At 38.3% G+C, this 23,829-nt stretch overlaps 1 protein-coding gene across 1 annotated transcript in view; it reads left to right on the top strand.

Annotated features, from left to right (window-relative positions):
• The window catches only part of LOC128741879 (uncharacterized), a 99,679-nt gene that overhangs the window by 7,783 nt on the left and 68,067 nt on the right, over nucleotides 1-23,829 (top strand). The window contains exon 2 of the mRNA XM_053837982.1: nucleotides 11,501-11,666. Within this exon, the coding sequence (XP_053693957.1) occupies nucleotides 11,543-11,666 (124 nt within the window). The 5' untranslated portion in view covers nucleotides 11,501-11,542. The remainder of the gene's footprint in view (nucleotides 1-11,500; nucleotides 11,667-23,829) is intronic.

The raw sequence follows: 23,829 nt of genomic DNA, 5'->3' as shown, positions 1-23,829 counted from the left end.
AGCGTCTTGCAGAGGGAAAGTAGGTTCGACTTCCAGCTTGAATGCGTCGTTGAGTCCTATCGTTAGTCGTATTTTTGCCGGCGATGATCAGAGAACCCAAATATATGAACTCATCAACCACTGCCAACTCATCGCCGTCAATAGTCATTGCCCGCAGGAGACGAACCTTATTTTCCCTGTAGTCTATCTATAGAGTAAGGAGAGGCAAAAGTGCGATGGGGGTAAAAGTGCGATTCAATGATTTATCGGTGCAGATTCCGAATAAATTGATTACATTGGCATGGATCGGTGACTATTTTGACAGCTTGAATCTATCGTAAACTGTGGTTGTTTACGTACCATAGTTGCTGAGTTATATGGAAATTTTATTTTAGGGCGGTTTCGATGTATTTTTTCGTTATATGGCAAACACGATATCAACAGGAGGACAATACTTGTTGAAAATTTGTAGCAGCGTTTTACATCTCTCATATATCTGTTTTGAAAATACGGTGAAAAGAATTTACAAAATATATTTCGCTTTTCCATAATTTAATCAAACCCCGGCAAACGCCTAGCGGGGTAAAAGTGCGATTCACGTATGGGGCAAAAGTGCAATATATAGCTAATTATATACAGTTTTAGACACTACATGACATATACTAGAAATGGAAGATCTGCAGAAAACTGTGTGCGCTACAGATGTTGGCCGAATGAAAACAATGTCTTTTCACTGATATAACAATAAACAAATTATTGGAAAACTTTCGATTTGACGGAGGCTGCAATACACCAGCACAAAATAGGAAAGGTGCAAATTGAGGATATTCCTTACCGAAACATACCGCAGATTGAAGATAATATGGTTTTGTTAGCTACTGCTGTAATTTCATGGATGCGAGCTTCGCACTTTTTTTTATGAAGAATTTATTTTGCATAACACTATTATTCCAGATGATATACAGTTGAATGTGAAGACATTGAGTTACTGCATCAATGTAAAATATATTCGGTTGTTGTCCTTCTTTATTTCTCACGAATATTGATGACAACTTCAAACATCACACTTATGCCCCGCCCTACTCTATTTGGTTTTTGACGCAGTGATTTGTAACGCAATCCTCCTACACACTTGAAAAAAAGCACCGAGTTCGGTAACATTTTTTTATAGATTCGATTAGTTAGCTCCCCCTTCTGTCTAGTTAGCTCTTTTCTAGTTAGCTCCCCCTTTTGTCACGTAGCTAATTATGCATCGGTTTGCTCAATGAAAATCGCTATAATGCAAACGAAACAAAGGTTTATTTACCATATATTCCTTCTCGATGGAACTTCCCTCTTTTCTCAAAGTCAGTTGCATACTACAATCGGTTTAAATGCAAGAGATACGCAACCCCTTTTACTTATTTAGATCTCCCCCCCCCCTGGTTAGGGATTCCCCCTTTTGTCATCTTCCCAGTGCTGATTCTCTAATGTCAAGGAATATTTGTGCCAAGTTTGATGAAGAATTGTCCAGACATTTAAGAGTTATGGCCTTCCCCCCCTGTTATGATCCCCCCCCTCTTTTGTCAACCCCCTGAGTTCTGATTCTCTTATGTCAAGGAACATGTGTGCCAAGTTTGACGAAGAACGGTCAAGCCGTTTCGGAGTTATGGCCTCCCCCCTATTAGGGACCCTCCCCACCTATTAGGGAACCTCCCCCAACATACTTCAAGCATACTCACGCTCACTTTTATATATTTTTTTGGAAGATTTTTTGATGACACAGGGGCTCGTTCAGTTCAATCCTAATACCTCGTGTTTGTTGTGAATCTAAATATTTTTTGGTTCAAATCTTGTGATGAATCTTAGAAAATGGTTTTTGCCGCCGCATATTTTACATTTTGTTATGCGCTGGAGTCGCCAGAGGTCATTACGGTCCGCGGCATTCTTGGAGCGATCTGACTTGACCTGCGCCATGCATATGGCTGGGCATCACTGTTTAAATAATAGAAGATGAATAATTCTCGGGTATCTTTTGACTCTGTCGACTGTTAGTTTCGTAATTTTTATCGTACTTTTTTTGCCTTTTCAGTCTTTTACGGAAATTAGAACTGATTTTTTCAATTCACTCCGACGTTTCGACTATTTATTTTAGTCTTTTTCAAGGATAGAGTTGTCTCAGTTCGTCGTTAAAAATTTTTAATTTTAAGAATGTAAATGTCTTCTTCAGTTTTTCTGTGCATATCTGTCGTCTTTCCAAAAACTTTGTTACAATCATAGTTGAACCTACTTTTTCAAATTTCACAGACGAATACACCAGTTAGTCACACCAGTCCTTGAAAAAGACTAAAATAAATAGTCGAAACGTCGGAGTGAATTGAAAAAGCCAGCTTTAATTTCCGTAAAAGACTGAAAAGGCCAAAAAAATTATGATAAAAATTCTCGGGTATCTTTCAAAAGCACCTAAGTAACATTGTGCGGTATTCTTTGTTGTCGCTCTCTTTAGATTATTACGGCAAAATAAATGTGTTTAAAAGACAATTTTCTTAACACGTAGCCAACTAGTGACAACCACTAGCGAGCCAAGATATAAACAAAAATTGGGGCAACCTAACTTTCAGAAGAATATTTTACCCTGGAAAATCACGTAATCATAGGATGGTTACTCTATTATTACTTATCACAAAAATACCGGCCGATTAGGCTAAAAAATCCGGACTTTCGGGTGCATCTGGATTTAAAATCAAAGTTGAAATTGGACTAGAAATTGGACTTGGAACTGGATTAGAATTAGAGGTGAAATTGGATTTGAATTCGGACTTGTCATTAGGCATTGATGATGATGGTCGACAGATGGAAGCAGTTCTTCGATGAACACCTCAATGGCGAAGTCGCAGAAGGAGGCGGAACGGAAATTAACCTAGGAGAGACCATGGAAGATAGTAATGTCCTAGCACCTGATCTCCAAGAAGTCAAACGAGAAATCGGGCTGCTGAAGACCAATAATGATGCTGGGAAGGACCGCCTACCGGCAGAGCTTTATAAACATGGTGGAGAAACGCTAGCAAAGACTCTACACTGGGTTATTTCGAGGATTTGGGAAGAGGAAAAGCTACCGGAGGAATAGATGGAAGAAGTAGTTTGTCCCATCTACAAAAAGGGTGATCGGCGGCTGTCGGGAGTACAACGTGCCCACGCACCACATCTTTATTGATTTCAAAGCAGCATACGATACAGTCGATCGAGACAAGCTATGGCAGATAATGCACGAACACGGTTTTCCAGACAAACTGACGCGACTAATCAGAACTACATTGTATCGAGTGATGTGTTTCGTACGCATCTCTGGGACACTCTCGAGTCCCTTCGAGACGCGGCGAGGGTTGAGACAAGATGACAGTTTATTCTGCATGCTGTTCAACATCGCTCTTGAGCGGGTAATCCGACGAGCAGGCATCGAAACGAGAGGCACGATTTTTACCAAGGGTAGCCAACTTCTAGGCTTTGCAGATGACTTCGATATCATAACCAGGAACTTTGCGACGGCGGAGGTAGTCTACGCCAGACTGAGTCTAGGAGAATTGGGCTAAAAAAAATGCGTCGCCCACGGACGGTAACCGTTGACGGCGACGAACTAGAAGTGGCAGAGGAGTTCGTGTATTTGGGATCGCTGGTGACCGCGGACAACAACACTAGTAAGGAGATCCAGCGGCGCATTCAAGCGAGAAATCGGGCCTACTTTGCCCTTCGCAAAACGCTACGATCAGGAAGCGTACGCCGCCGCACGAAGCTAACTATGTACAAAACCCTTATTAGACCGGTAGTTCTTTATTGACTTGAAGCCGTGACACTGCTCACGTAGGACATACGCGCCCTTGCCGTGTTCGAGCGGAAAGTGCTGCGGACGATATTTGGCGGAGTATAAACTGAAAGCGGAGAATGGCGGAGGCGTATGAATCTCGAACTACAGGCACTGCTTGGGGAGACTCCCATCGTACATCTAGCGCAAGTTAGCAGGCTCGGTGGGCCGGACACGTCGTAAGGATGCCGGACGACAGTGCGACGAAAATAGTACTCTTCAACAACCCCACTGGCACCAGGAACAGGGGGGACCAACGTGCACGATGGCTTGACCAGGTCGAAAGCGATTTGCGACTTCTGAGATGACTAGAAAATTGGCAACGAGTGGCCTAAGACCGAGTTGAATGGAGACGAGTGCTTGAAACAGCACGAGCCACCCCGACTATATGCTGAAGAAGAAGAAGATGATGATGGCCCACCATTTACCCCATACATGGGAATTGGGCGAGTTTATCTAATTAGATACCGTCAAACGGGGTAACTTGCAACAGTTCTCAACTATGAGTGCAAGTGAAAACTTATCTGTAGTACATTTGAGGGCATTTAATTAATACAAAGTGATTAGGTCTACCATAGAACAATTTCACATATTGAGAAAAAATATGCGATCAATATTGGCTGTTGTAGAATTTTTTAACTAATTTGTTAGTAGTAACCCCTTAAACGGGGTAACTTGCAACAAGCAATATTTTTTGGAAATTGAACGAATTTAAAGATTTGTATGAGTTTCTTTTGACTTGAATATGCAAATGATAATCCGACTTGCGATTTTTAATGCTTTTGCTATGAATATACGCATAAATGCCCTATGTCACGTTGGTGAAAAAAAATTTATGAGCCCCGTAACGGAAAAGACAGAAATAACTTTTTATATTATTCATGCAGTTGATATTCCTTGTCTGGATCCGATAGAGCTGCCTTTTAAGGACCGTTCACATATTACGTTACGCACTTAGGGAAGCGGGAGTTGTGTAACAACGCATTACACGTCGTATATCCATTATGCAAAATCGCGTCATGAAGTGGAGCGGGAGAGTTAAAAATCATCGATATCTCGGTTACGTAATATAGGAATGTTCATTACGTTACGAGTGATCGTAATTAGACACTGTCATATTGCTGGTCGATTCTCTCAGTGAGGTTATTTTTGTTTTGGCATCTTCTATGGCCATTTTCAGTATATCTAGAGAAAAACTGGCATATTTCCGGCTTACCGAGAGTATCTTACACTCTTCAAGTGTGCTTTAGTATTGTTTGATGCAAAATTTAATGATAACGTGCCTCTTGAAGGTAACGGAACACAGCTTTTTATACCTACCAGCTGTTGCAAGTTACCCCGTTTAAGTACTTGTTTTACGAATAACGTGGTAACAAGTAAGATAAACAAAACTAGTCATCATAAATCAATTATTTTGTTTCCTTATTGTTTATTTTACTATAAAAAATGTATGTTAGGCTTCTTTTATTTGAAGTGCCTGTGGACGACACAAACGTTTTACTAACGAAAAATTGACGATGAATTTAACACCATCTTGTAAGATTTTTTAAAAATCATCAAAACAGCATAAAATCAACATTACAGTGTCTAAGGCTTCTTTGAAGTGTTACCAATAAGATTCAGTGACTGATACAGATAAAAAATTGAAGTAACAGATCAAAAAGTACTGCAAATTGGAACGATATAGCGTTGTTGCATGTTACCCCGCTGTTGCAAGTTACCCCGTTTGACGGTATTTAAATTGTTTTGTCTTTCCACTTGTTTTTACACATAAACTTTTTCAATTGCCAGGTTATCAGTTTTACTGATTCACTTCAAATAGTTTTTATATTCCCATGTACGTTCATCAACCTATATTATTTTTTACTGTTTGCAATTTTAATTAAACCGTATTTAACTTCATCAACCCGAGGCATAGGACTATTTCAGGAACAGATCCTACCCCGCACGTATGAGTCCTTTGAAGGGTTTTACCGCATTAAATTAGAATTAATTTGGACTCGAAGCTTTTTTGAAATGAGCTGGAAATTGGACTTAAATTTAGAGTCATTTGTCATGAAATTGGACTTAGGAGAGAATTCGCCATTAGACTTGAGTTGTAATTAAATTGGACTAGAAATGGGGCTTAAAATCTAACATGCAATTTGACATTAAATTAGATTTCAATTTAGACTTGGACACGAAATTAGACATGAAGTTTTCCCAAGTAACAATTCAAAGCTACTTGGTTTTACTTGCATTTTATAAAGGTTTTATTGCGGTATGAATCATTACCACTGGATTTATGGTGGTATTGCGTAATACCAAGAGGATACGAGTCCAAACACACTTATAGCTAGCTAGAAAACCATAATAAAACTGTTAATAAAGCGAATTTATTGTGGTTGCTTATATTACCACGTTAAAACTTGTTGGCTGAACCACGTCTGCTATAAACTTACTATAAGTGTGGCGTAGCAACACAAAATGGCGCACCAATCGAAATTGATCTTATCACGGTTACTTGTCAAACCGCAATAAATCTGTTAGTTTTATAGAGCTATTAAAATAGTACCACCCTAACCAAACAGTTTTTTTGCTGCTATTATGAAGAATACCAAAGTTCAACACCAAAATCATTTTTTTATGCGAAGCCATATTGCCATATTCTAGTATTTTGTTTTAGCTCGCAAACAACAATTCATCAAAGCAAAGTATTTTGCAGAAAGAAGGTCATTATCAATCGGTTTTCCTGTCAGAGGAAGCAACTAAAATGATTTTGCTAGAAATTGAGTTCTACTAACTGAATATTTTCAATTTGTTAAAACAACCAGTTTTCGAAAATTGCAAAATTTCAGTGGCGCGCTGATTTTATCGACCTATCATATCAAAATGCACGATGAAATTAAATGCGCACATAGTGCAAACCAACGAAATTACTTAAAATTAATAAATATTCTATGGGATATTTTATTGTGGTAGCTATAAACCAAATCGTTCAGAATGATCTGCCAGTAAAACTAAAACTTTTCTGCTCACGGATATATTTTCAAGTTGACAAAGCTACCGAACTTATCTGGCGTTTGCAAGTAAAGCGAAAAGCAAAAAGCGAAAAGCATAAAGCGAAAAGCAAAAAGCGAAAAGCTTTTTTAAATTATGGCGATGGCTGTCAAGTAGCGAAAGCTTAATCGGTTTTATTGCTGCTTTTAGCAGAGCGTGATACGACTACTTGAGTTTATAGCCTGATTCTTATAGCGGTTATGAAAACATTCTGAGGCGTGGGCCACTTGGTCAGAAAGCAGTTTTATAGCGGTCATCAGAAAGTTCTGGTGGAGCTCATAGTTTTATTAGCGGTTTTATGAAATTGGTCATGAAAACCGCTATACGAACGTAATAAAACTTGGAATTGTTACTTGGGTTACTTCACATTAGGATTGACATATATCACCTTACTCTCTCTCTCTCTCTCTCTCTCTCTCTCTCTCTCTCTCTCTCTCTCTCTCTCTCTCTCTCTCTCTCTCTCTCTCTCTCTCTCTCTCTCTCTCTCTCTCTCTCCCGTTTTACCTGTTTTTTCTGTTTTCTAGTCCAGTTTTTTCTTTTTTTTGTTCTTGGTTTTTGCTCTCACTTTTCTTCAGTTTCTGTCCCGTTTTTCTCTAAGTTCTGTACAGTATTTTCTGTTTTATTGTCCGTATTTCTTCTTTTTTTTTATTTTCTGTTTGATCTACCGTTTTACCATTTTCCTCATTTCCTTAATGGGGGTTCTTTTCTCTTTCGCTAAGCTTCTCTTCCGTTTTAGTTTCTTTTGTTTTCTGTTTCGTATACGCTTTCCCTTTTATTGTCTCGTTTTCGCTCTGTTTCTCATTTTTTCCATCTTTTTGGTCACGTTTTTTTGTGTCCCATCTTCCCTCTATTTTTCTCGTGCTCGATCTAATATCTCTGGGGTTTCCTTTTATCTGCCCGCTTTCTCCTCTTTCTCTTCTTTTCCTATTTTGTTGTTGATTTTCCTCTTGTTTTTCTTTCTTCTGTTCTGTTTTTCGGTTTTTTTTATTTCCAGGCCCGTTTTTCCTTCATTCTACGCTCGTTTTACCTTTGTTATACTATATAACAAAGGTTTAGGAATTGGTCGAAAAAGATGAAGTTGATCGACGAATTGAGCAATGTCTGTTTGTGTGTGTGTGTGTGTGTGTGTGTGTGTGTGTGTGTGTGTGTGTGTGTGTGTGTGTGTGTGTGTGTGTGTGTGTGTGTGTGTGTGTGTGCGCTGCTTATTTTCTATCGCCTATTTCTCGGAGATGGCTGAACCGATTTGTCTGCTATTACTTTTGTTTGAAAGGTATTATAGTGGAGAACATTGCTGTGCTATCTGTTTCGTGGTCCGACTTTTCGTTTAAAAGTTATAAGCAAGAATGTGAAAACTACGTGACACGATTTTCTCCGGAACCACACAATCAATTTCAACGATCTTCGCACCAAATGAAAGATCTTACTATTGCTAAACATTATGCCAAGTTTTATTGAAAACAAACAAGTGGTTTAAAAGTTAGCCTTAAAAAACCAGTTTTGACAAGGTTCAAATGATCGCCTGTTTCTCAGAGATAGCCAAATCGATTTATGCGCTATTAGTTTCATTTGGCAGGTAATATAGCCGGATAGATCACTATTGAATGGTTTTTTGATTGGACGTTTAATTTGAAAGTTATGAGCAATCGTATACACCACACCAAAATTAACAATTATTTATAATGATTTTAACCAAGATAATTTACCTAATTTCAATTATTTTTATATCAAACGAGAGGTTTTGACACTACGAATATATATACAAAATTTCATAAGAATTGGTTTTACCGGTCAAAAGATATTAACACTCGCGCCAACTTTTGTAACACGGTTACTCGCGCGCACAATAGCCCAAACCAAAGAAAACGTGCGTATTAGACTTTTGACTAGGAAAACTTGGTTTAAAGTTTATCAAACCTTTGGGAGAGTTTCTTGAAATTGAATGCTCTATCGTCCGATAGAATTTAAATTTTGATTAATCCCCCTAAAAGTGATATAAAAAAATTATTTTTCTTCAGTTTCAATATAACACATTGATATGCTCTGCAAAGTTTTAGAGCATATCATTACAAGAAATTTTGCTGAAGACAGTAATCTTCTATCTCTTCAGCGAAGTTAGAGAAATTTTATTTATGGTATATGCATTTGTAAAATCAGTTTATCTATTTTAGCTCTTTTTGTAATTGTTATATGACTTTTTTGTGTATTACAAAGCTGTGCAAACAGTAAAAATACACAACTTTGCTGAACATAGTATCCCTCTACTTTGAACTTTGATCATAAAAGATACTCTGATTTTGACCCCGAATTACTCGACTACCAACAGATGGATACATTTTATACATTTTACATTTGCTGCATACAGACACCATTTTTCCATATGAAGAAACGAGAGAAAATTTCAGTTGGGGCCAATTGCGGTACACCTTAATGCTGCTAGCTTCGTTTCTGTAATGTCGATTTATGCTGAACTATTTTCCCAACAATTTAACGTACTAATGCATTGAATAATTATGACATTTTTCTCATAACAAGTTTATTGAAAAATATACGTTAGATAAACAACGATTTGTAACTTTATAACACTATGGCGTTCAAAAACCTACACGTGTTGTATAAAAGACAACAGCGTGAGTAACCGAAGGTTAATAGAAATTGATGAAATTTATTCAAGAAAACTTTATTATTGTGAATCAGATAGAATGGCATGACAGGAAATTATGTATAGTTCAAAAACTCATAAACTAGACCTTTACTACGCAATGTATATGTTAAAGAATATTATTTCTTCTTACAACTTACTTTTACTTGCATTTACCCACATTAGTAACAACTTACTCAGCAATTTCATAAGAAAAGGTACTATCAAAATTTATAAGTGCCGTAAAACGGGCTAACATTGATCACCGGGGTAACATTGATCAAATGGATCATTCGCATAAATAAGTGAAATAAACCACTACTGCCAACTTTCCTGAACTGATCAATGTTTCCCCGTTTTACAGTACTTCTATTTCGTTCAAAGTTTGTAAACTTATTCAGTTTCCAAAAATTTTATTTAAACAAACGCACCACGCAATCTTAACCAATAGATGATTTATTTTCCGAGGACTTGTCGATTTCTATCTAATAGCAAGTAAGACCGTATAACAAAGGTTCCTTTCACCACTAGGTGGATTAAATCAGGTTTTTTGTGTTCTATTTGTTCTATTTGTGGTTACGTTAACCACTTTTCTATTTTTTGTTTTCGTCTCTTCCGTTTCTCTTCTTATTATATCCTGATTTTCCTTCATTTCCGTCGTTCTGTTTTCCGTTTTATTCCGTTTGTCTTCCATTTTCATATTTTTTCTCTCTATTTCTTATTTTTTCTGTTCTCGTTTCTCAATTTCCCTGCTCCCGTATTTTCCGCTTTTCTGTTTGTCTTGGTTTAGCCTACTTTTTCTTTTTGTTCCATTTTTTATCGTTTTTGGTCCAGTTTGCTCTCATGTTCTTTCTCGTTTTCCTCGTTTATTCATCGGTTTTCCTTCTTTTCTGTCACTTTGCATATTCGATTATAAGTCTAATTTAATCACAATTTCGATTTAATTAATTTCAAATTGTCTCTTAAGTGATTTTCATCGGCGTAGTAAGCGGAAGAATGGAGACACCAAGAGAAACCTCTTGTTGCTACTTACGTCCTTTTGAGAATTAGCTCTATAAATGAATGATAACGAAAAATTAGCAGTTATAAACTTTTCGTCGGAGAGCCAATTTTGGAAACAGTTTTTGGCCCAAAAGCACGGTTCTGTTTATAGAAATGTTTTGCTTTTGAAATTTGCGGAAACAATGACCACTAATTTCACCTTACAGTCTCTTATATCTCCGAAAATACAAGGTTAGAAAAAACTATTTTCACATTTTCACAGAAAATTGCTCAAAGAATCAAAAAATATACTATTTTGAACGGTAGTGTGGCCAAATACTTTTGAATTCCATTTGAAAACTAAATTTATATTTTTTTCTAAATGGGTGTAACTTTTAAGCTAACGTTACGCAACTGTTGTACTTAATGGGTCACGTGTACGATTTTATACAGTCATTTTACCAGAGCTCTCACCTACCCAATTAAGTGGGGACTAGTGCTTAAAAGGATAATAAACCAACATTTGTCAGGATCGTGTAAGTTGTTTGTCACTGGCATATAACTAAAATTGCCCGTCACGTAAATTCCACAGACTCGTTGAATTTGGTTAACTGCTGGTCATCCAGCTTGCGGAAGCGTATTGTGGTCACTTCGTTTTATTTGTTTCCGTTATTTGATGGCATAGTAAGTGCTGTAATACCTACCCGAAGATGAATGTCACGTACTGTAGTGCACTGTGGTTGGCGCCAATTGCTTTTCAACCAAATCGTAATCCGTGATGTCTGGGTACTTTCTAGTGATACTCGTAATATTCCTAGGGACATAAAAGTTAAGGAAATTGTGTTCATTCATTTATTTTATTTTATTATGCACACTTTACCATGATTGTTATAACATTCATGTCTAGGAAATTGAGTGGCAAAATCTAAACTGATATAAAATCTAACTAAAATGCAAGAAAATTTTATTTTAAATCGTATTTCGTGTTCACCTTCGTCTAATTACCATTTCACTTTCCTCGCCAGAATCAAATCTTGTGCGATCTACACTTCGCGGACGTCGCCCTGATGGAGTGCTCGGATTTTATGCAGCAACTGCGCAGCTTTAAGCCGCAATCGCTTGGATGTGCTGTGGCCCGGCGGAAAAGCTCCACCACGTTGATTTTTCCGCTGCCACCGCAGGCATGCTCAGGTAAGTCAACACAATCATAGAGGCACGAGCAGCGATATAATCAAACAGAAACCCAAAAGTAGTTAATTTGCGGGCAGACTCCAATTTCGGACCTTCGCATCCCCGCACTATGGGCCAGAAATTAAAATTTCGGGACAAAAATATTTGTGGTTAAACAGCATGTCTCAGCTCAATGTGGTCTTCGGCAACTTTTTGAATAAAAAATTGATGCATATTTTGAAAGGGTCATCCAATATTTAAGCGTCACTTAAACAACAATTTAAGTAATAACTTTCAGAGTAAACTTTTTTTCACCTTTTTGGTTTCAAAATATTAAAGATAAACCAATTTCAAGTAATTTTTCTGAAGATATGAAACTTCTACCTTTTACCCATTTTCAGCAATAGACCTTTGTTTATAAACGACTCCTCAAATCACATTTCTTCTTGTAACATGTTTATTTCAACAGACAGCTCAATGCCATGTTCTAGAAAATATTTTGCACATAAAAGAGGAATATATTTGCTGAAGACTGTTTTGCTTTATATGCATTAATTAATAAGATATAACTGATTTTAGGTTAAAAACTGTCTGATGAAAAATCCGAATATCTTAGCCATCTGCAAGTATCTGCAATTAGTTTGCATACCAATTTGTAGGGAATTATTAAAGCTATCTGCCCAAATGTGTATTTCAGAGAATACCTGGGAATACCATGGCTGGGAATACCTGGGAATAGTACGGATTTTTTTTCATACATTTTATAACTTAATAAATATGCGCCCTAGCGTCAAACAATCTTCACAGGAAATATGTATTTCAGCATACTAAATAACTTTGTAGAACATTCGTAAGCAATAAAATAATCGTGTGCAAAGTTATTGAGTGTAATTGATTTTCAAATGTTCTTTTTTAACACATCATTATATTTCGTAACCGGTAAGAGATAGATATTTACTTTATTCAGCAAAGTTGCTTATTTTAGTATTTTCTGCAACTTTTGGAGAAAAAAAACGTTTTTTTTAAATTATTTAAGAAAACAAAAGTTTGTATCACCCTAATAGGTGAATTCATGGTCACCCTAATAGTGCAGGAAGATGCGCTTTATTTTATTATTTTACTTCTCCGAAGACACCACCCTTGAAAAAATACACATTTTTCTTCAAACGGTTTTTAGCGTAAAAATGGTTATATCTTATTAATTAATGCAGTAAAAACGAAACAGTCTTCAGCAAAAATATTCCTCTTTAATGTGCAAAATGTTGTCTAGAACAGCGGTTCCCAACCTTTTTTCGCTTCGCGTACCCCCTGGCGGATTTCCCTATACTACTCTGCAGCGAACTAAAGTTTTGGCGAACCCCTGGGGGTTCGCGAACCCCCATTTGGGAACCGCTGGTCTAGAACATCACATTGAGCTGTCTGTTGAAATAAACATGTTACAAGAAGAAATGCGATTGGAGGGGTCGTTTATAAACAAAGGTCTATTGCTGAAAATGGGTAAAAGGTAGAAGTTTGATATCTTCAGAAAAAATACTTGAAATTGGTATATCTTTAATATTCTGAAACCAAAATGGTGAAAAAAAATTTACTCAAAAAGTTATTACTTAAATTGTTGTTAAAGTAACACGTAAATATTGGACGACCTCTTCAAAAGATGCATCATTTTTTCATTCAAAAAGTTGCCGAAGACTACATTGAGCTGAGACACGCCGTTTAACCGCAAATATTTTTGTCCCGAAATTTCAATTTCTGGCCCATAGTGCCCCGGGGTGGCGCTATCCGGGATGCTAGCTGAGCTTTGCAAAACCTCGAACCGTTCGAGTTTAATTAAATCTTGTACCGGAAAACGTTTCCGTAGTGGTTGAGAACGAATTAATTACTCAACCTTTGGTGGTTGATCGATGCAACGCATCGAGTGCCATTAAATTATTGGATGGGATTTTTGCTCCTCTCATGTGAGTAAACAGAAGAGAACTAAAAAGGAGTAACGTTCAAGAAATATTCTTTTTGTAAAGTATTTTAATGTGATTGGTTTGGTTTTGTACGTCGTAAAACATTACTCCCAAAAACTTTATCCTTCGAAACTGTAATCTATCGTAAACTGTCGTTTCGGTAGGTACAAAGAAAATTACAGCAGTCAACATTTTTTCACAATTATAGAAAACCGGAAATGGGGTTACGTTGCACAGTTTTACGTCCTTGTAAACTCAATTTGCTGCCCTCATATTGTCCTACATAGAAGCGCAGGAACGACTTGTTCGGGCGACGACCAAAACTCCCAAAACCCCTACCGCTAGGACCCCCTCCTTGGCTCATCAATCAATCTGTTTTAGAGCTATTAAAGAGAAAAGTTTTCCTATACGGTTTCCCATCGTCCGTTTTGTCGTTTTGTCTCGGAACCACCGTTGCCGCCGCCGCCGCACAGTGGGACAATTCTAAAAATAGTGAGACATAAGGAATAACATCGAAACCTTAAAGCATAGCATAATAGTACCTTCAGAAAAGTTTCTCCATTCAAAAAGCGCTTTCTAGTGGGGGAAAAATATTTGAACATTAGGGTGTCCTTAAGCAGATACAAAAAATATTTTCTCTATTTCAAGTCAGAAATGATTACGATCCACAGAAGATTTATAGATAAACTAATTTTAAGAAACTTTGTTGAATACTGAAGGTTTTCTCCATTCAAAAAGCGCTTTCTAGTTGGGGAAAAATATTTGAACATTAGGGTGTCCCTAAGCAGATACAAAAAATATTTTCTCTATTTCAAGTCAGAAATGATTACGATCCACAGAAGATTTATAGATAAACTAATTTTAAGAAACTTTGTTGAATACTGAAGGTTTCTATCTCTTACATGATAAAAGTTATAGAGCCAAACTCTTAGGGACACCCTTAAAAACAGTTTTTTCGATGTAGCTCTTGAATTACGCTTCGTATGCATTTCAAATGTACTAAGAAATTGGTAATCTAATTGAATTGCACATTTTTGTCGAAGATAGTAGAGCTCTATCTTGTTTCCTTTAGAAGCCATCACTGGTTTTTATATTTTTTTTACGTAATCTTTGAAGGGGTATATCTCGGGGGAGAGCAGCTATGAGCAGCTAATCTCACTTGTTTTTTGTGAATCAATTTATGCTGTATCCCACCATATACAACTTAGGGTGGAACACTGTGGAACATCTGAAAAAACTTATCACGAAGGCAACCGTTTTTAAAGCCTGAAACTATGAAAACCATAGTTTTGTACCGCTTTCGCATGTTCTCTGAATCAAATCAACTAATTTTGTAACGGTAACTTAGTAACCCGATACAAAACCTGTCAATACTTTAGTTATACTTGTTTTATCGCGTCAAATAGTGAGATGAATATGTATAACTTGCGACTATCGGCTTTATTCGAAGTGTGGATAGAAAAATGCAAGTCAGGAGCAGATAGCAAGAAGAATCACTGCGTTGATTACATAAAAAATAAGCTTGAGGAGAAAGCGCATTTCACGTGCAGGATGGAAAGACAGGTATCAATGTTTTGCTACAAGCTTCAAAAGAGATGGGAGAAAAGCCAACGAGATGTTGTCCGTTTCCGCAAGCAAAACATTATTTGGCTATCAGAGAAAGTTTTCCCAGAAGCATGCCTAGCCATGAATACCCCAAATTCAGAAAAATTCTGTTGACCCAGGAAACCGTTTGGAGAATTGACTAAAGCCCCAGACACAATGCATACGGATTTTACTACGTTGCGGAAATTTGACAGAAAACCCATGTAAAAACTGCCAAATTGCCGCAACGTAGTAAAATCCGTATGCATTGTGTTTCGGGCTTAACCGAAGCAAAATTACTATGCTAAACAACAACACTCAATTCACTACTACACTAAACAACAACACACAATTCTGGCTTCAGTTTTCAAAAGGTCGCATAATCCAAGCAAAAGGGTTGATTATGCGACCTTATGAAAACTAAAGCCAGAATTCATCAATTTAAATAAAGTCCTATTAAACTACAATGTCTTAATTTTTTATTGGCTTAGTGAAGGTTTTAAAAACGGTTGCCTTCGTGATAAGTTTTTTCAGATGTTCCACAGTGTTCCACCCTAAGTTGTACATGGTGGGATATAGCATAAATTGATTCACAAAAAACAAGTGAGATTAGCTGCTCATAGCTGCTCTCCCCCGAGATACACTCCTTCAAAGATTACGTGAAAAAATATAAAAACCAGTGATGGCTTCTAAAGGAAACAAGATAGAGCTTTACTATCTTCGACAAAAATGTGAAATTTAATCAGATTACCAATTTCTTAGTACATTTGAAATGTATACAAAGCGTAATTCAAGAGCTACATCGAAAAAAACTGTTTTTAAGGGTGTCCCTAAGAGTTTGGCTCTATAACTTTTTTCATGTAAGAGATAGAAACCTTCAGTATTCAACAAAGTTTCTTAAAATTAGTTTATCTATAAATCTTCTGTGGATCGTAATCATTTCTGACTTGAAATAGAGAAAATATTTTTTGTATCTGCTTAGGGACACCCTAATGTTCAAATATTTTTCCCCAACTAGAAAGCGCTTTTTGAATGGAGAAACTTTTCTGAAGGTACTATTATGCTATGCTTTAAGGTTTCGATGTTATTCCTTATGTCTCACTATTTTTAGAATTGTCCCACTGTGCGCCGCCTTCGCCGCCGCCGTCAGTTGTTTCACCAGCGCTGGCGTCACAATATCGGATGGATGGATCTGTCGTCTCACGATAGATGGGCGCGACTCTCGCGGGGATGCACCCGCTGGCTGCTGGGCAAGGGCAAAGGGTTTGTCTACCCCTGGTTTGTGAAGGCAAATCCTGGCAGCTGGCACCGGAGGTCGTCTCAATTTCCTCCAGAGATAGAAAATCGGCGTCGTGATGTGCAAGTGGACGACAAGTTGATGATGGGAAAACTTTTATTCCCAGCTGATTCGAAGTTGTTTGCCGCTCTGGCACTCTCCTGGCAGCTGCTGACTCCTTTCGGTGGTGTTTTTGCGTGCAGCACAAATATACCTACTGTGGGTTGCGTGGCACACTCGAAGCACTTGGAACGTAAATTTCTTAAATGGGTGACCCCAATCTGTGTGGAGTTGAGTGTTTTATCTTATGTGATGTCATGGAGTGTAAATATTTCGATTGACCTAACCGTTATTGTTTGTTGATAATTGTTTTATCGTTCCGTGAGGTTGCATTGACCAGATTCGAAATTATCAGGAATTGTTTGCTTTTTCACAACTAAATGGAAACTAAATAAATAGCCATTCAAAACCAAACACCCAGCAACATTGGATCTATTTCATTATTTACTTTTGTTTCACTTCGCATTACTCACACAACGTGCCGACGCTGCAGCTAGGAAAAATTACAAAGAAAATTGAATTTCGTGTGGAACATTTTTCGTTCGCCTCACACGATCATTTCACCCGTGCACAAATTGCATCCGCCGGATCAGGAGGCAACACTGCAGTTGTTACGTTCTACGTCGGTCGTCGGTCGGTGAAACGGTGATAGTTTAGTTGTCGAGAGATCCCGGTCTATTCAACAGTGCCGCCTTGTGATTTGCATACACATTCCAAACGAGTACACCTGAATCATATTTGCGAATAAAAACATCCCTCACTTTCCGGTGCTCGAAGAAAGTGGAAGAGAGTCGTGTCGTCATATGCAGAGCTCTGGCTTCCCCACGGTCGGCGCACGGTGATGTGGAGGGGAAGGTAAAACTTGTGCAAAGAATGCGCTTTGCATCTGGAACAGTAACAGCAAAAGCAAAAGCAACAGCGGCAGCAATAACAGAACAAAACGAGCAAAGTATTTCTACGCCCGAAGCGCATATTTATTATTAAAAGTTTTCCTCCTTCGGGACGGAAAAATGCGCGCGCCTGAGCTGCTCTTTCCAGGAGCTTTTCCCTTTTTTCACCTTGTTTTTCGCTGTTTACTGCTGCCATGCCATGTTCGCAATTCGCATACCAGCGATCTACTACTATTCCATCTCGGTTGGAATTGTTTTCCCGAGTTTTCGTGGACACATTTTTACTGGCTTTCTTCCGTTGTTTAGAGCTTTGCAGCGAGTTGTTTCTCTATGTATACACGTGAAACTGTCGGATGAAAGGCTACTGTTGCAAATAGGTCAGACTTTGTTGAATAAATTGTTTCACCGCAATTCCGCGCGTGCCGGCAAACGGCGAACGAGTTGAATCTCACCGGACACAATCTGTTGCCAGGAATTTCGGCTTTGATTAACTAGCGGTTGGCTCCACTCGGCAAAAAGTTTCGGACAATTTTTCTTTCCCACAGAATTATTATTTTTTTCGTTCCAGCAGCTTGCTACGTTATTCTTGATTAAAGTCCAACCCATTTTACTCGTTCTTTCATTAACAGAAATTCTCTGAAATCATATCGAAGAAAAAGAAAAAAAGAACCAGACCAATTCGACATATAATCTACCGGGGAACATTGGAACAAGTCCGTGCAATGTGGCAAGTGTCGTTTTCCGCTTGTCTGCACCCGAAAGGGAACGCTTTTGTGTCAACCTGAACGCTGCGCTGATGGAACATATTCGGTGCGTACACATTCACACAAAAGTTCGTGTTACCTGTCACGGGCAGACGCTGTCCTGACAGTGATGTAGGAAGACTATGTTCCGCTAAAGGTTGTGATAAGCACGTGCCAGGCGGTGTGTAATGCAATAAATAGGTTGTCAGGATATTTATTATTAATCTAATTCTAGGAGAGAGACTGCAAGAAAGAAAGAAAAACATCCGAACCCTATTGTCTTTTCGTAGTGAAATTTCTCAAAAAACAAGTAGAGATTGTGCTACCGATCAGTTTTCTTGTCTGGAGTTCAATAGCCTAAATTCAGCCTAGTGGCGGCCATACTAATCAATAATGAATAATCCTATCCATGAGACGATACAAATTGGAAGTATAAAACCTCGCATTGACGATAATAATTGAACTATTGAAGGTCATAAGAGGAATTAAACAAGGCTCCCGAATTCTACAGAATGGTTAACTAGCTGTTTCTAATACAAAATAAATAGTATGTACTGATTCTCTTTTCTTTTTTCTAACGACGTATAGCAGTCGGCTTTTTACTTTTTCTGTTGGGGAAGAATAAATGCTTAATGCGAGAAATGTAGATTCAGGCAATCTGAAAATTCTTGATATAAGGCCAAAAATATAGACTTAGCGAAGGTGAGAGTCGAACTCACAGCTCCCAATCTCTAGTTGAGCGTGTTGTTTAACCAATTACACCACTAAGCCGTCTATACTCTGTGGTCTTATATCAAGGTTTGGTTACAACGCGAATTGATTATAGAATCAGGCATTGGTGCGACACCAACGAAAGCCGCTGACCGACTGACGATCTGCAGTAAAAGGCGTAGCAACCAAAACCATATCGTTCACTGGCGGATGAGTCGATGGATTCTTCGGTTTGTTGGCGTCTCGCTTGGTGAATTTGGATGTCTTCATTGCCTTATCCGGGGAAGGAGCAACAGCTGAAGCTCAACAATTTTCTATCGGATTCTATAGAGCGTAAATTAAATACAATCATCAGGAAGCTTAACCCATAGCTTATTTCGTATATATTTCTGTCATCCGTGCTAGGGAAGCACTGACGTGGGAAGGCAAAAAATAAAAATAATTCAATATTCCAATGACGCGCATTGAAAATCAATAGTTTTCTATATTTTAATATTTTCTTTGAAATCTATTGAAAATTGACTGAATTATAAGGCGAAGTGTGAAAACGCATTTCCACTTTGATGACGTCATTTCCGACAACCAATCACGAAGCGAGAATTCTGGTAAAACATGGGTTCATTATTTTCAATTTTTCAATAGTTCAACATCAAGAATCCATACTTTTCTTCATTTGGGCCAATTCTTAGAAGATTTTCCAATCGATTGGTGTAAGAATATTGAAAATCGATCGGAAAACCGCTGAGCTATTAGCGCTCAAAACCTATCATTTTTCGTGACGCTCGCATTTTTCGATTTTTTGGAATGACACCCTATCTCAAAACTTGCCGTAAGACGTATCCCTACGTTAAAAATTCGAGGTCTATGTATAAACTATGTATAAGGACAATCTTCCGGTTTTCGCGGACATTGTTTATTTCAAAAATTTCTAACTCTTGAACCAAGCATCGTAGAACAAACATTTTTAATTGAAAAAGCATTTGAAGAAAAATACATTATCTGGAAAAACTGTTCACAAAACTTTCTACGATGGTAAAAACTCGCAAAATTCGCAAAAGCCATGTTCTATTTCGCGAAAAATCTTCAAAGTTGTTGCTTGTTCATCATTCACGATGCTTGGTTTATGTGAAACCATGGAAGAACACTACTCCAAGCGGTTTGGTGTGTAATCTGAAATACCTTTCTTTGATCCGAAACCCTTCTTGAGCAGTGATTGGTGATCGGTTTGCAGGAGAAAATGCCATCCATACAAGATCTTGTTAGAGTGGGTCACATCGAATATCAGGGTCAATACTTCCTTTTCTATTTGTTTGTAGTGCATTTCCGCAAGCGTCAGTGAGCGTTTGCCTTTACCCCACCGGTTGGGAAACGGTGCATGATGACAGCGCCAAGACCATACCACAGACAAACAGATGAGACACTCGCGTAAATTCCATCGTCCATTCAAAAACCACTTACTTTTCAAAAAAGCATGTTTTGCAACATGGCCACACCGCGGCGCTCGAGTGTTGCTTCGATTTTCCAGTATAAAACCGTACAAATGTAAAAAACCTACAATATAAAACCCTACAAATGTAAAAAACCTTCAGTATAAAACCATGCAAATGCAAGCTACGCCGCAACATGTATAACAGAGAGCGCTAATGTACAAGCAAAATGTGTAGGACGATGGTTTTTGAAGGATTTTCTTTTATGTGTCATGTCAGTTCGTCAGTGACCATACCTTGATGCATTTGCTGCGACGGTGATCTTCTTTGATGGGTTGTAGTGAAAAAGCCAAGCCATGGGTATGGACATCCTGTTGAAAACTTGACCCTTCTTTATCGACAGACTTCGCAGTCAGCTTTTAGAGTACAGGACAATAACTGGGCTAGTGTAACGATCCTATTGACTCTATGGCAGCAACGGCATACAACGACTGGCTTGTTAGGACAGCATCTTACTCCGAAGCTGCCTTTCAGGAACTGGTACCTAAAAGGGCTGATGGACTGATCTTGCGTTTGTTGGATGGCTTCCAAAGCAGCACACTATTCACACTTATGGTTGCAAAGACTTATTTATGACTGAATTAAGTCATAAATCGGTTGTCACAACTGATTTGTAACAACTGTGCTAGTAGGGGTTGACGTTGATCAGGCTGCTAATCGGTACCCACCATAGATCGAAAAGATCCATAGTTTCGATTCCCAAAACGACCAGTTTTAGTGACGTCACCGATGGTGGTCTTGTGTCTTATAGTCACAGACTCTATCGTCGGTTGAATGACTGGTTGTTCGATGAGAATCCACGTTTCGTTCGAAATGATGGTCATGTCGGACACCGAGTCATGTTTGACTGCTACACCGGTTAAGCTCAACCGGAATGAACTTTCGCCCCGAGTAACACAATTTTAGGACTTCTAGTTGCGGCGACTTATTTATAACCAGAATTAGTCATATAACAGTTGTCATAACAACTTTAGAATAACTTTGTTAGTAGGGGCTTGCTTCCAACATTGTAAACCGTGAAAAGGCTTCTCATCTTGTTCACTTTAGGCTTCGACTGCTTCGATGGGCTGGGCTTGCTTGTTAACGGACTCTCACAGACATAGTGCTGATCACTGCACTTCTAAAAGGGTATTTTGGGAATTTTTTGGTTCTCCTTCTGACGTACTTCTTTGCTCTCCATCATCAGAGCGTCCTGCTTGAGGTTCGCTAAGCGATCACATTCTTCCACAAGTTTCTTTACCTGTGTTACCTATCTTTACCAGAGTTACTTTACCTATGTTTTTATTGGCTACCGGCATCGGAATTAATCTGGCTCGGATATCCGAGTCTCATGGCGATTGGAGTCTACAGACGAAACGGAGGGCTTTAAATTGATCCGAAGTGAGTTGCAGTTGATACGCTTCACAGTGTTTGTTCACCATGGCGGCATAAGATGTGAAGCCATCCGTATCGTTTTTGGAGTAATGCAGACACTGTTAACAGTAATGGAAAACGGACTTCTGGCGTCCGAACAATTTTTTTAATTTCTCGTCCAGAGTGTAGTCCCAAGGGTACTTGGGAAGGATGGTATTTACGTACTTCTCGTGAATCGTATGTAGCTTGCGTGGAAGCAATCTCACTCGGGTGGAATCATTTAGGGTTTTGCTGTCCTTCGTGAAAACGTCCTCGTATTTCGCATATCGATACCAGCCGTCGAAGAAAACTCCGGTGTCCATATCATACTGGAAATTTTGAATACCGCTGGCCAGGGATTCAATGATTTTCTCACTGCCGCTGCCGGCCGGATTTAGCTCGCCAATTGTTCGGCTACCAACGGTAGTTCGGAGTGACTGAACCAGTATATCTTGCTTGATGGTTGACTAACGAATGACAATCTTTATTGACCTGAAATTGAAGAGAAGAAGAAAACCTACGAAATACGTATCTGTCGGGAATAAATATAAATAGTAGAATTTAATTTGGAAAAAGTTTTCTTCTTTTCTTTAATTTAAGGTTTCGTATTCTTCTAAGACGCTCCAAAAACTACAGTCAATCTTTATTGAACAAATCAAATTCGTAGCATTGGCAAAGCAAGGCTAAAGTTTGCTCTAAAACCGCAAAAAACCTAAATAAATTGAAAACCGTTTACTGTAGAGTTTTCATATATTCTGCAAAAATATTAACTTAATACTGTCTACAACTTTACACAGCCTCTCATAGTTATGGTAGTTGAAATAAAAGAGCTATTTGAATAAAATTAATATTAAGGGGGTACTCGCAAGTTGCGCTCCGTAACTTTTTTCCCTTAGGGTAGCTACTTTTAGTCTTAGGTGAAGTTTCTCAAAACAACATTATCTATAAATATTTTTTACCCATTGAAGCTGTTAAACTTGAAACGAAGAAGTAATTTTTGCTGTGTATGGTATTATCCCCTTGAGCCATAATTTTCCTATACTAGTAGAAAGCTCTTAAAAAACAAAGAAACTTTACAGACTCAAACAGTTTCGTCACAAATATCAACGTACTTCGTTATCCGTACTACTGTGTGACTGTCCGTTATCGATCTTACGCCGAACAAATTGTTGTGCTCCACTACTGTCGGTTTTGGTTTGCCGTTCTCTAATACCCTCCAACACTAGCTGAACGTGCAACGTTCTTGACAGCGCACATTCAGGGGGTGTGAGGTATGCTCCGAAGTGTACAGCCTCTTCTTGGTTCTCGGTTGAAAACAATTTTAGCTGCTCATTCATTGGGCATTCTAGCCACATGCCCAGCGCATCGCGGCCTGCATTGACTGGCAAAATTTTACACTCAAAAACCCCAAGCATTTGTCGATCAGCATCCTTTAGCATCCATAATTAATGTCCGTAAACGGCCACCGGGAGGTTTGGTGTTCTGTAGAGCGCCAGTTTTGTGCAAATGCAAAGCAAATCAAAGCCTACTGTGTTACCTAACTCATAACGTATATACGTTATATACGGGGAGGGTCTCGTAACTCACAAACTTTGTGGTTTTTCGTTTAATTGATCATAAATTCGAATAGAGCATAAAAATATCAACTATATAACATAAGAAATTACAAGTTTACTCCAAAAATAAGAGCATGAGAGATTTTAGAATTTCGGAAATAGGGGTTCGTTATGAGTCAGGTAACACAGTAGATGAGTAATTCTCGCTGAAACGGGGCCACTGCTGACACGAGGTCTTCAAATATTGGAAATTTTGCGCTTAATTGGTTGAAAATGGTTAAAAAATAAGAATTACACTTTTGATACCTCGAAATAGTGGATCCCTCGTTCCCCGTTAGGAACGACAGCCTAACAGTTTCAAAAAAGTTGAATTTTGAGCAAACCTTGAGATTTATGTCATGTGATATTTCATAAATTTGCCATGAAACAACTAACAAATGGCCCGTTTCTGTAAAGAAGAAGAACATGGCTTTCAAATGAAGTAAAATTTTTTGGCGGCCATCTTGGATTTGGTCGCCATATTGGATTTTATC

Source organism: Sabethes cyaneus, chromosome 3, assembly GCF_943734655.1.
Source record: "Sabethes cyaneus chromosome 3, idSabCyanKW18_F2, whole genome shotgun sequence".
NCBI classification, from domain to species: Eukaryota; Metazoa; Arthropoda; class Insecta; order Diptera; family Culicidae; genus Sabethes; species Sabethes cyaneus.
Note: the sequence above shows the minus strand (reverse complement) of the source record. Positions and strands in the feature narration are given on the sequence as shown.